Source organism: Phaethon aethereus (genome assembly GCF_964289735.1).
Source record: "Phaethon aethereus genome assembly, chromosome: 1".
Classification (NCBI taxonomy): Eukaryota; Metazoa; Chordata; class Aves; order Phaethontiformes; family Phaethontidae; genus Phaethon; species Phaethon aethereus.
In genome coordinates, this window is record NC_138575.1 from 67,828,427 (window position 1) to 67,842,430 (window position 14,004).

Genomic DNA, 14,004 nt, shown 5'->3' on the forward strand with positions numbered 1-14,004 from the left:
CATGACTGGAAAAGTCTTCCTAATACAACATGAATGCAAAGTGAACAGTCTGACCCTTGAGATGGAAAGGGTGTGGGATGAAAAATGCAAGCTAGGAAGTGTGGTGCTTATTCTTGTGGGAATGTATGAGCAGCATATTTGCTTTGGTTACAATGTAAAATACTCCCTCTAATAAACATAGAAGATGCATAAACTGGGATGGATATTGTCATGAAATAGCAAACTTCTGTGTAAGCTGAAGACAGAGATATGTTCTCTCAGGTACTCACTGAAGAAATATTGGGACTCTGACTTCCTGATGTTCAGCCAAGAGCTCAAGCCTTGCTTTCTTAACAGTATTTATGTGTAGCTAAATCAGCTAGCATTCAAATATTGTTTGGAGCTGAAAATAGCGTTTCAGTTCATGCAGATCGTGTTCTTAAGGATCTCTTGCTAAGGTGTTGCTGCATTAAGAAATGTAGCTGGGCCTTACCTGTTGGACTCTCTAATCCACTGTCTGTAGATTATAATGGGGAAATGGTCATGGCTTTTATTTTTTTTGCTGATGTACATGCTATCAGTATACTATGGATGTAACATTTACTCTATTCCTTAATATGCTGTCTATTCCTTAATATACTGTGTAGTTGAATGTAACAGTCATGACAGGGATATTATAGTTAGTCTAGCTGCCACTTGAATTGGCAGTTCTGTCCTGGTTCTTGACACAGTCAAGTGTCAAGAGTGTCATAAGACTTGTGCTGACAAGGTTTACATAATTTTGCTGTTTAATATGCATCCAGAAGACTTGTGCTGTGCTATAATGTAGAACATCTGATTTAGTAGAATGTTCTGAGTTTTTTTGCAAACTTACTGTTTAGAATTAGGGTTGCTTGCACCCAGCATATTTCTAGTCCCTTTGGCTTGAAGTGTCTGTCTCTTCCAGCCCTGCTTCTCATGGGAAGCAGTAGGTAAGCTTGCTTTGGTGCCCACACAACCAGGGAGTACACTCCATGGTGACAGTGCACTCTTCTGGTATGCAAGTGCAGTTCTGATGCATGTGTGATGGTATACGTGGTGAGAATGGGACTGGTGGTCTCTAGCCCTAGACTCTGTATCTAAGTATAAGCAACTCTTAAACTTAGTGTTACAAGTGTGAGCTAATTATACAACATGCAGACTTTGCAAAGGCAAGCCAGAGTTTGTCTCAGAAGCCTTGTTTGACAGAGCTTACCAGAAGTTGAGCATCAGACATATTCCATTTAACTCAGACAGGTGTGTGTCAGACTTCACTGTAAATAACTGCTTGAAGCAATCTACAGTTCTTACTTATATGACTTTGCAGGGCTAGTTACACAACTTCTTGGGTAAGAGGGTAATCTAAGTCTGAATCTCTAAAGCTAATTACTTGAAGCTTTTGGTTAAGAAGACTATTTAGAACATTTACTTTGGACTTAATGTTTGTCTTGGTCTTTCAAAATCTACTTGTTTCAACTTATGCACTGGTATTTCTCTACCAGAGTCTGCTCTACCAGAACTTTGTGCTTTCTGCAGTACTTGTAATAGCAGGTGCATGTATGGCTTCTTCTAGGCATCAGCATCGATTTCTCAAGAGACTGAGAAATACGCTTCCCAGTCACTGTATCAGACAAGTTCACGTATTTCTGAGCCACTGATACCTAAAAAGATTGAAATTGCCCAGGTGAGCACTCCCAAATACAGGTAAGGTAAATATATTTGCTGAAATGTGTCTAGACCCTTACATTCCTTTTGACTACTGATTCCTATAAATATTGGTATTCTAAACCAACGCTTCTCATCTGTGCAGACCACAAAATGACTTAATGCTGCTTAATACTTTGTCTGGACAATTCAGTGTTGTTTCTAATCTGAAACATAATTGATTAAGTTGGGAGGGTAAAAAAATTAACCCTCCTAAACTTCCTGAGTTCCTTTGGAAAAGTTGCTTTTAATATCAGCCAGAGAATCATTTTCCAATAAACAGAACAGAAGGCATTCTATGTTTCCTTAGTGGTGGGAAAAAACACCTAGTGTCTCTATAGTAAAATTATTACGATTGGTATGTATAGTAGCTCATAGGCGCACATTTCACTGAATCAGCAGGGACTGCAATAGAAGTACTGTTTGCTGAGAATGCACAGCAAGATTTGAAATTGTAAGCAAAAGCTATTTTGTAGCTCTACTATGTCCAAATGTCATCCTGTAGAAACTGCTGACTTTTGTCAGTCTAGGCTTTAGAACAAATTAGCTGCTTCTGTTACTGCCTGATAACTATCAAGTGACCTTTCATTACATTTGTTCTTCCCTCAGGCAACTATTCCTCTCCCAAGTGAGTCACAGTCACCATTGCCTACTTCAAGCACCTCTATGTCACCAGTACCACCAGCGCAAAGCTTTCAGTCTCCTCCAGCAAGTAGCAGTTCTGTCACAATAACAGCAGCTCCCTTTCAGGCTATGCAGACTGTAAGTATGCAACTTGAGGCCACAGAAGAATTGCAATAATGCTAGTAACTTAGTCCTAATACTGGGGAACTGGCTCCCCTGGATGTAGTACAGAACTTGATAAATCATTTAGATGTGTTAATCTTAAAAACATAGACTAGAACTCTCCTCCAATGCCATCAGAACTTAAAACAGTTCATCTAAGAACATAGATCCTGGTTTTGCTCTGTATAGTCCTAAAATGTAATACTGGGATGTCTTAATAGCCTCAAGGAACTAAGAGAATTCAGACCTGAAATCAACAGATTTACAGCTGTGCCCCAAGGTAAATTGGCTGTAATTAAACTATTATTATGCATGGATTTCAAATAAAGACTGCAGAGGAGAGAGGGAATCCTGAAGTATATAGCTGTTAGGACTAAGCTTTCTGAAGCCGGAACCTGTCTTGCTGCTTTTTAAACTGCTTGCTTTAGTGGGGTAGAACTCAGTCTACTGGAATCATGGAAGAGTTGTCATTGATAGGATAATGAGCTACACCATTCTTTATCTTGCTAACAATTAGTCCATATAGAGGTCTAGGGAATAGTCCACACAGACTATAAGTGGTGTTTCTTGCAAACAGATACTACTTTTTCAGGCCATACATCATTACTAACATTCTCTAGCGTTACTAAGATTGCTACTGTCTAGTAATCTGCAGTGCAAGCTTAGAGGCACTTGGAGGAAGGGTCTCCATTTAGTTGTTAATGTTCCCTTCCCTGTACTTGGACCTACCTACTCCTGATACCTTCTTCAGAAGATGCTAGAAACCTTCATTTAATGTTCTTGCTCAAAAGCAAGCTTAGAGATCATTGAGATTCTCCAAAAGCGTTCTCCATTTGAACAGATGTACCAGTGCAGTTCCACAACTTGCTGGACAATCTGCATCTTTCAGTATTGAGTCATATGTACTAGGATTTGGTGGAAGAAGGTAGCTCATAGCCTTTCAAAGCACAGGAATTTACCACTAAAACATCTATGACATCCTGGTGCGGTCTGTAATAAATCACTATGATTTTCTCCTTTGGTTTTCTGTAATTGTAGCAGAGGTTCAAGTACAACCTTCCTCAGAGGTATAGAATTTTGATATACATTATAAATAAGGCAAGTGGTGGTAGGGAGGTGGTTCTTTCTAAGCTTCATCTATTTGATTTATGCTAAGTGGCTAGGTGGTGATTTTTATGAAAGTGGAAAAATAGCAGCATGCTATGATCAAGTATTCCAGAGTATTTTTGGGAACGTGGTCTATAAGATAAACATCTGTCATGATATAGAGTCTTGGTCTCAGTCATCCTGATTATATCTGAACCTAGTGTCTGTTTTCAGAGTGCTTTTGATCAAAATGCTACCAATGAAAGTTCACTTGAATTAATGCTGTGGTGTTTTCAGATTTTAAATGTTCAGAATTTCTCTCTCGGGATTTCTGGGCCAAACTGGCAAACATCTGTCACTAAATTGCTAGGATGCTAATTCTTCTTGTAGCAATGGCAGTCTTTAACTTCATGGTGCAGGGTTTTCTTCCCTACCTTGCTTAGATTTTTCATTGCTGCCAGAAAAACACAGCCATTGGATTTCAGTAGATATCCAGGAGTCAGATGGTTCCTTGCCAGACCGTAGTAATACAGTGACAGTAAAGGAAGCATCTGATTACATGTCCTCAGAGATATCCGAAGACCCTATTGCTGCTGTTGTGCTTATGGAAGCTTGAAGGCAGATCCTACCTGTAGCTCAAGTTCTCTTATTAGAATGCCACCTGTAACCCTCACTAAGAAAAAGTAGACCGCTTGCTACAAATACTCTAGGGTATGGGTATTGACAGCCTGACTGCACAGCTTTCTCAAATTTCTTTTAGAAGGAGGATTGCTTTGGATCACTTCACCTGGTAAAGTAAAAAAAAATTGTGTTATTTTATAATGGTTCAAGATTTATACTCAACACTTCAGTATCATGAGGGGTTTCTGTGCTGGCTCCCTCTTAGAGGCAGTACTTGGTTTCTCAACCCTGGAAAAAGTATTCATTTGCCACTTTAATTATAGAGGCTTTTGCAAATGACAAGAACTGTCATGCTGTGAAGCTATTCCTTGCATCTAGCTGTAGTTAGTCTTGCCCTGGTTTGCCTTCAGACAGTTAATAGTCTTGCAAAATGGTTAGATGCACTTCTAGACTCAGTATCAGTGCTGCTGATGGCTTTTTATATGAAATTTAGATCCTTTTACTCAAAATAGACTTCTGTCCTGTTTGATCTTGATACTAGTTGTCACTTGACAGCATCAGTTCTGGTAATTTTGGGTTATTGGTTATAAAGCAATACAGACATTAGTGACTGAACTGGTTGATTAGATTTAATGAACTGTAATATGCATACATGACCCTACTGCCCAGGCTGTCACATTAAAATTTGAATTACAAGACTCTGTTACTCAAGTTACATGTTTATTCTGAGGGAACTTAAAACAAGAATAGGAAAGTTGAGGCTCAAGAAGGCTGTCTAATACAGAATGTATCTGAGTGGATAATAATGTTGCACCAGGTTCCAAGATGTGTATAAAGACCCCAATTCTTCCCAGACATGACTATTTCATCTCTGTATAGGCTGTCACAGCTTCAGGTCAAAAGCTTTAGGACAGGTGGTAAAGTCAATCCAACAGCTGACTTCCCATAGAAGCAAAATAGCTTACTGCATGGTAGCTGTTCTTTTGATCAAACATGGTAGCTAGTCAAGCTACATAAATAGGAGTAGGTTCTAGAAGCTTACTGAGATGGAAGAAGATGGGTTGAAATACAATGTCCTTGATTCTAAGAAACAGTTGGTGTTCTAGGAACTGATCTACATGTATGGATTTAAACCACAGCATAGCAGGGTAGTGGCATTAGGCAGAGACTTTAGCTGGTAGTGTAAAGTGTTTGTCTTAATATGTTGTAGGTATTTAAAGTGAATGCACCACTGCCTCCACGTAAAGACCAGGAAATTAAAGAGGATTCTTCATATCCGGCAGGCTATAACCAGAGTTTCTCTACAGCAAGTACACAGACTCCCCCTCAAAGCCAGCTGCAATCTTCTCATGTTGCAGAACAAACCTCTCTTTCACAAGAATCTTTATCTTCAGGTGAGAGCTTGTACTTGTCTCAGTTTCAAGTAGTCTTTAAAGTTCTTCAGGTTGTAGTAGTATTTTATTTCATTAATGTGTGCTGTGACTATATTCAGGTTCTTCTAACTCAGTGAATTCTTAACCACTGTTGCATATTAGGGTTACATGAGCTCTAATCTAGTTGATGGTATGGTATGTAAAATTAATTTCAAAACTGCTAGCAGGATGAAAGGCTGCTTCAAACTAGTTTCTATGCTAGTTGCACAGACAGTGTCACCTATGTGCTGGAAATACAAGTATACAGTGCTGCTTGTCAATCAAACAAGTGTTTGCTTGGAATTGAAGCAGTGATGAAATATCCTTATTTGGAACCATTAATTTAGTTTCTGGTAATAAACACTAGTGTTGGCTGTAGTGCTGGGAGTTGCTGAATGCTTAATAAGAAAGGTGGGATGAGCTTTTACTGCTGAGGTGGATTACCCAAAGTGATAAGTATTTTGCGCTACTGGCACAAGGCTAAATGTCATTTGAGAACTATTTAGGATTTAGAATTTTCTTGTTTTAAGAATGGGCTGGTGTCTTGTCTTTGAACTTTTAGCTCACAATATAATTAATGTAAAATACATGGCTGATCTTGACTGTACTAGTGCTTACCAAAATCTTCAGGTGTGTATTACAGCTTGTTGTAGAGGTAAGCATTCTAGATGTTACTGACAGGTCATGTCTGCCACCCCTACTTATCACTCCAGCTGTATCTTGATGTTGAAATCCTAGCTTTCTGTAGCAGAGATCCATGTTGTTCCTAATTAGGCCCTAAATTTAGTCTTTGTTACCTAGGAAGGCTAGTTTCCTAACTAGGAGGCCTCAGTCACAGGTTATTGTAATTTAGTGATGTATTCAGAATCAGCTGAGCTGCAGGAACTGTTCATGCATGTGCTTCTAGCCTGAAACAGGTGCAAGCTGATGACAGCCTACTCTGCAGCAGAAGATAATCCACTTTTTACTTCTGTTTATGTAGCTCTGACTCCTTATGAAGGCTGACTTTATTAGCTGGTTAAGTCTGTCTGACCTGAAGAATTCTAAACTTCTGATAAGTGGGGTCTTGAGCTGCCTTATTCAACACAAAACTTACCTGCTTGACATTCAGATACTGTACCAGGTGAATTTATATAGCTGACACTAAGAATTGGAAATGAAACTAGCCCCTAAATTTGCCTGAAATGGATTCTAGAATGAAAGGAAGCTGACAGTTAGGAATCTGGATTTATAAGACTATACCTAATCAAGTGACTCAAGGTCACTTAATCACTGTTTCTGCCAGAGAGGTCTCTTCTTAGGAATTATACTAGAGATAGACTGATACTGTGAAGTCAGTGAGACACATGAAGATTGTGAGCTCCAAAGAACAATAGAAGTATAGCAGTCAGGACAGTGTATATGTAGCTTGAATGTTGCTTCTCATCACTGAGACTGTAGGTGATCAGCCTTATATACAGTTTTTTTGATGGAATGTCATGTTTTTTTTACTAATCTTGTGCAGTGGCTCTGCACAGACTTCAGAAAGGGGTTTAGATTGTCACTCTGGATCAGAGTTTTACGCTTTTTGTATTGAGGTAAAGCATGGTCCTGCAGAAACATTCATGGTTGCAAGGTCTGTGTTTAAAACCAACTCAACCACCCTGTGAGTGAAAAGCATTGTTGATTACTGCTAAACCTGTTGCTTGGGGTTGAACAGCATAATAACATGTGGTAAGAATGTCTGTTGAAGAGACTGAACCCAAATATCTAGCTTTTCACAGGTGTCTTATTGCTATCTAGATAAGCCTTGAGTTTCTCATAATTTGAAGGATGTGACCTAGTTCATCAGATAGACCACTGAGGTCTTGCTAGTAGAACAGTGTTGGTTCTAAGTGAAAATTCTTAATTGGGTGTTAGATTTTATTCTAGCTTGGTTATTTTCTTGATGCTGCTAGCAAGCTTGTTCTGAGCTATGCAAACTGAATATTGTTGAATGCATTAGAGGCCTACACTGACAGCCTGGGCTCTCTACAGTATATTTTAACAAGCATTACACTCTACAGAACAAAGGGGAAGATCCCCACTTATTTGCAGTAATGAAGGGGCAGAAGAACAGAATATTCAGAGCAGCTTAATCAATCTTTGAACTTCCTAATGCTGCCCTTGCTTCTAGGTGTAGTAACTTATTACAGTTAAAAGCTTTGAATTCATCTGTGCCTTCTGTTTTAAGCAGTGAATTATCAACCTGATGGAGCTGTTCCTGTTAGCAATGGTAGCCTTGCCTTTTATCCAGCACAGACCAATGTTATTCCCAGGCCGCCTCAGCCTTACCTTAACAGTCGTGGGTCTGTCAGAGGATCTGCTAGAGGTGGAAGGTCACTGGCTAATTCATATCGTTCACCTGGTGCATACAAAGGTATGACTGTATTTACTACCACCTTAAAATAAAAAAATCTAATGTAGTTAACACTAGAAGATTAAGACAATGTGGTATTAAATTTAGGTTCTATATGTGAAACTTTTTAAAACAAGACTGAGTAATGTGCAGAGAATGGGGTCTTCCTTTGTAGAATTTAAGCAAGTTCATTCTGACTCTTATCTGTAGCCCTTGTATGTGGGTGTCAGGTGAACTGGCAGAGCAATTTCATAGCCTTTTGAATGATGAAAACAAACTTTAACTAATAAGTTATAAAATTACTTAATTGTATAGACTTTTCTACTTGCTATTTTATTTATCCTTCTGAACCTTTTACCCCCTTTATTCTTTCTCTTGGCATCCATCTTGCTAACACTCTGGGCAGCTATTTTCTATTCAGATGTCACTTGCCATATTTGCCCAAAACAAGATACTTTTTGCTTAACACTGCTGGCTTTAATGTTCCCAGCAGAAACTGGGATGGGGAGAGAGGTTCCCAGTAGTGGAGAGCCCTTCTGGATTAATAACAAACTGAAGAGTTTCAAGAGAATGATTGATTGGTTTCTGTAGATCAGTTGCTATTCTGCTGCTGGCTGAAGTACTATGGAAAGTTTCAGATGATTCTCATCAGATACCAACCTAAGGTTGTTGATAGTTGTGGCCTATTTGACTTTGAAGTAGAAGGGCACTTAGTCTGTGATAGAAGTTGTTTCGGTTACTGGGCTGAGACTGCTCAATACCTTGTAGGAACATGTGCAAGAAAATGAGTTACGTAGTTCTAACTTTGCAGCAGTTAAGTGTTGGTAGCTATTTAACACCTTTAGCTATTACACTATTACAGTACTTAAAGGTATAACAGTCATAGCTAAGCGTCTGTAATAGCAAAAGAAAGCATTTCTTAATTCGGCTAAATTCTATTTCTGCATCTAGCAAGTTTTTTGGCTGTTCTGTAAAGTCCCATTAGTATCAAACAGGCAATTGTTTCAAACAGGTCTGATGTTAATATTTATAAACATGTAATTTTGATACATATATTGTGTAGTTAGTGTAGCTAATGAAATGACTGACATAAGGAATAGGCCTGTAATTCATAATACAATACACATGATTGCCAAAAGGGAGTGCTAGTTGTATTCTGGACTTGTAAGCCAAACCATGAATAATAAGATTGATTATTCAATATTTAAACAGGTTTTGATGCTTACAGAGGCTCACCTTCAATAACTAATGGCAACTATGGCCAGCTGCAATTCCCTGGTAGAGATTATGCTGGAATGCCATATTCTCAGAGGGTAAGCATTGACTTTGTTTCCAGTAGCCTTCTTTTGAGCACTGTATGGGAGATAAGTCTTCTAATGCTGTAGCTTTTCATTATCCTAACAGGTGCACTATTCTTTACAAGCTAGAACTTAGTTTTGTTTCCTAGATTAAACCCTTTTTTGGAACAGTAGACAGCAGTTGAAATAGGAAGTCAGTTCAGACAGATAACCTCTCTGTATGACAGGTTGATTTTAGTCTGAAAGGAATCTCTAAAATGCAAACAGATGGCAAATAAGATATAGCATAATGAGTTCCATTTTTACTATGGATTTTAAAGTTAGCCCTCAATGCCCCCGTAGTATAAAGTAATGAACTCTTAAATGGGTTACTGGGAATGTGGTTAGGCAAAAAAACCCACAAAAACAATATGTAAGAATCCAAAGGTTCCTGGTGAGAGGAAGGTTTTCAGCTTTGAAATAAAATACATTCTTATGTACAGATTCAGACTTGTAACAGACCTGAGATTTAAGGTAATACTTGAACTTAGCTTCTGAACTATACATTCAGTTAACTTGCTAGAACTGGTGTTGAAATTGCTTTTACAATAGCTTGTATGAAATTTGAGCTAATTTTCCCTAAAGAAGGCTATTTATCTAGATGTTAATTCTGAACTCCATTGTCTATTCTAAAGCTTGAATTAATTGTGCAAATTAAAAAATACTATATATTGGTAGTCCCATTTGTTCTCAGATTTGCTTATAGCAATCTTACTAATACTTAGGTTCTTTTTAGGACGTTAACTACCAGCAGTGCTATAAACGAGGTGGGATAACTAGTGGTCCTCGAGCAAATTCAAGAGGTAAGGCTAACATCAGGTTCTCAGTGGTACATGTATGTACTTCAGCATAGCAGATGCTGAAGTGGAGTGTTACTGTGAACAGTGAGGAAAAATAGTGTACTATCATGGATCAAACAGATCAAGCTTGGTATAAATTAACCAAGGTAGATGAAAGGTTAAACAGCCGGCATTGCATAGCAGCAGATTTAATGTTGCCTCTCAATTCTGTGTCTTTACATGTCAAAGTTCTGACACAATGGCACCTTACTGAACTTTCTTCACAAATGAACTGACTAGGGAAACACAGGGTGGTTCTGATGTTGCACTTAGGTTGTTCTCTTAATTGCATGGTCTCTGATCCTGGGTAAGCTATCAGATCCCAGAAATGTTGTAAAATAACCTTTTCTATGAAAAGTTTTGGGAATACAACTTTAATTTGTATTTCCATGCTGGAGTACAGAACCTAAGGAAATACACAAGACTAGCTTTTTCAATCCAAGTATGAACAGTATGCATTTTGAAGAGTTGTAAACAAGATGATTTAATCCTTTTCTATGTGCTGGAAAAGCTGGACTTACAGTGCTATAGGTGAAAAGTGAGATGAATAGTAACTATAGATCACTACTTTGAAGAGCAAAGGGAAATTTATGACATATCATGGAAACTTTTATGAGAAAGCAGGTCATCTCAGTCTGAGATGGGAGGACTCAGAACATACTTCAGGACAGTATTAAAAGAAGTGAGATTGTGGTGAGGTAGCAGTTGACAAAAATACTTATTAGCATTAAGTTGTTGTAGCAACTTTCCTTAGTTTTATGGATATCTTAAGGTGTTCCTTTCCAGTGGAAATAATGGTAGCTTGCAACTTGAGCATGACTGCTTTAAATTTATCAGCTCTATTAATGTTCTAGAACTTTTTAATTTGGATATTTGAAAAGGAACCACTTCACTTGCGAGTAGGGTGCAGAACGCTTAAGCCATTCTAGTTTTTCAGACTTAGAATATTCTAGCATCCTAAGTTGATGTGACCTATGAAGGATGCAACTCCAGAAGAACAGTATTGAGGTAGCTTGAAGTGGAATTTCAGGCCTTGAAGGTGACTAAATGACTACTTGGCTTTCAATAATTTTGGCATTTTTTTAGAAATTACATTTTATCTCAACTAGCAAGTTAGCACATGCTTTCATGGTAATATATGTCTGTGGCAAATACTAAAGCTAAAACCATTGTAGGCTGCCCAATTCTAAAAAGTGAGAAGTCATTGTTCATAGTTAAATTATGATCAATCTTGCTGAATGCTGCAAGTGTGGTGAATGTAAGCCAGCTTCAAAGTTCTGTTCTCACTGGGGACCTTTGACAACTTCTGTAGCTGAGAAACAAATCTGTTGCAAAGCCTGTACACTTGCTACTTAAGGTTATACCCACAGGTTTAAGGGTATCCTTCTGTTACAATACTTACTTATCATTGCTAATGATCTTTAACAGCAGGGTGGAGTGATTCCTCTCAGGTGAGCAGTCCAGAACGAGACAACGAAACCTTTAACAGTGGGGACTCTGGGCAGGGAGACTCCCGCAGCATCACCCCTGTTGATATGCCAGTGACAAGCCAGGCTGCCACCATACTACCAGTGCACGTCTACCCCCTCCCACAGCAGATGAGAGTTGCCTTCTCTGCTGCTAGAACATCTAACTTGGCCCCTGGAACTCTAGACCAGCCAATTGTGTTTGATCTGTTGCTGAACAACCTTGGAGAAACTTTTGATATCCAGCTTGGTAGATTCAATTGTCCAGTGAATGGCACATATGTCTTCATCTTCCACATGCTGAAACTGGCTGTAAATGTTCCCCTGTATGTGAATCTCATGAAGAATGAAGAGGTCCTAGTGTCAGCATATGCAAATGATGGGGCTCCTGATCATGAAACAGCTAGTAACCATGCAGTCCTGCAGCTGTTCCAGGGAGATCAGATCTGGTTGCGTCTGCATCGGGGAGCCATCTATGGAAGTAGCTGGAAATACTCCACCTTTTCGGGATACCTCCTTTATCAGGACTAAAATCCAGTGCGATGTTTACAAAAGAGCTGCTCCGAACACCTTGGTGGAGGGGGGTGGGACTAGCTTTGCACTTACTACTGACTTTGTAGAAGATTATGTGGTTCCATTATTGGGGGAAATGATGGTCCTGTTGTGCAAGGTGAAATCATGGAGTTGGGGTACTGAATCAGCACTAATTTGGCACTTTATCAGTTGTGATGTAGCCTTGCTAGTAAAGCTGTGAATGTATATTGTTTGCACTTACCCTAAACTGTATTAATGTCCAGCTTACTACACTATTGATTGCCTCAAGTATGGGCTATTGACAATGCCTTGTTGTGCCTCAATAAAACAAGTTAATATGCATTTTAGTATTAATCTTGCTGGTGGTCTTTATTTTTAAAATATGTCAAACTGACCTTATTCCTGATGTGGCATGTACATGCATGCTATTACACAGAACTGGACTTCAAGTTTCAATAATTTGGGGTAAACTGTACAGTTTAAATGCAATTACTTGTTTATTTAGTTCTTGCTTGATGTCATTCTCAAGAGTGTTCCCTTAATCAAAATGAATTCAAGATTTAGTTATGTACCTGCTTCCTTTTTAACTGATAGGTCAAGAACTGAGAAGTGAAATGCTACATACTCATTAGGACTGTTTATTTTAAATGCATAGCTTTGTCCCATCACCTGTCCTTCAGTAGTGATGTAGTTGAAATTCTTGAACTTCGAAACAGTCACTGAAGGACTGGCTCACACTTTGTTAATCAGCTGCAAAATATTTTAAAGTTAAAATTGACCTTTGTGAAGCACAAACATGTACAGCTTCACTGCCCCATGAGACTTGAATCAGCTTGTAATGCAAGTTATCCCCTCTTTTCAGAGAACTGCTGAGGAACTTGGTATTTGTAGTTGAAGCCTGCTGCTTCCATTTTTAAATCAAACCTGAATCCAAATGCTTGGAAGCATTTATGAAGTTCTTTTCTTACAGCTAAAGGGCTGTGTGACTAGTCTTCAGCAATCTCTTGTGGCTGGAGATCTGAAGAGCCATGATGTATGTCCTTGTCTAAGCTGCAGCATGTCAAATACTGTAAAGCATTTCAGTGTTTAAAATGGAAGTATGAACTAGTAAGGGGACTGTAGATCACTGTCTCTCTACTTTTAAAAGCTTCAGTAGTTTGTTTTGGCAGGTATGAAGTACTTTATCTTCAAGGTAGCTAGTGCAAAAGCCTGACTGATGTATCTAGGGGTGAACTAGAACTATGCAAAGTGAAAGCAGTTCAGCTATCTGCTTATTTAAATGAAAGTAAAAACCTAAATGGAATGTACTTCAGACCTGATATAAAGCTGCTGTTTCTTGGTAACTGGTTTCACAAATTCCAACTTTAAACAGTTCTCCCCTGCTACCATGCAGATGCTGAAGTAAGTTGTCCGGCATGACTTCATGAAGTTACTGCTGTAAAGATCTTGGTTTTGTTCCAAGCTTAGATTTCTTTTTTCATATAGATTTTCTGAGTGTGATCATACTTCAAATCTTGGTTTAATTCCTTCTGGCAAGTTTTGTGATGAAATATTTAGGTAGGATAAAGCTTTAGGGAACCTAGTTTTTGCTACTACAGATGAAAATGTCAAGCCTTAACCGTTGAATACTAAGCCTGTATTTTGTATTTTTAAACATGCTAAGCCTCTTTATTGGCTGAAGTCAGAATTATTTCTAGAACACTCAATAGAGTATAAGTGGCAGGAGTTTAACACTTTTTTCCTAGACTGTTTAACTCTCCTTGTATGTTACTGTAGGAATATGGTAGATAAGCCCAAGTGCTAGGATAACTTTTAGCTTGTAATAGCTATGTAGCTGTGGACAGG

The 14,004-nt window shown here is 38.6% G+C and overlaps 1 protein-coding gene across 1 annotated transcript in view; it reads left to right on the forward strand.

Moving 5' to 3' along the window:
• The window catches only part of CAPRIN2 (caprin family member 2), a gene marked incomplete at its 3' end in the record, with an annotated part of 38,688 nt that extends 26,532 nt beyond the window's left edge, over nt 1-12,156 (forward strand). The window contains 7 exon segments of the mRNA XM_082014010.1: nt 1,571-1,681; nt 2,311-2,463; nt 5,405-5,588; nt 7,819-8,004; nt 9,196-9,296; nt 10,057-10,123; nt 11,588-12,156. Coding sequence (XP_081870136.1) covers nt 1,571-1,681; nt 2,311-2,463; nt 5,405-5,588; nt 7,819-8,004; nt 9,196-9,296; nt 10,057-10,123; nt 11,588-12,156 — 1,371 coding nt within the window.
• Nucleotides 12,157-14,004: the final 1,848 nt, after the last annotated feature.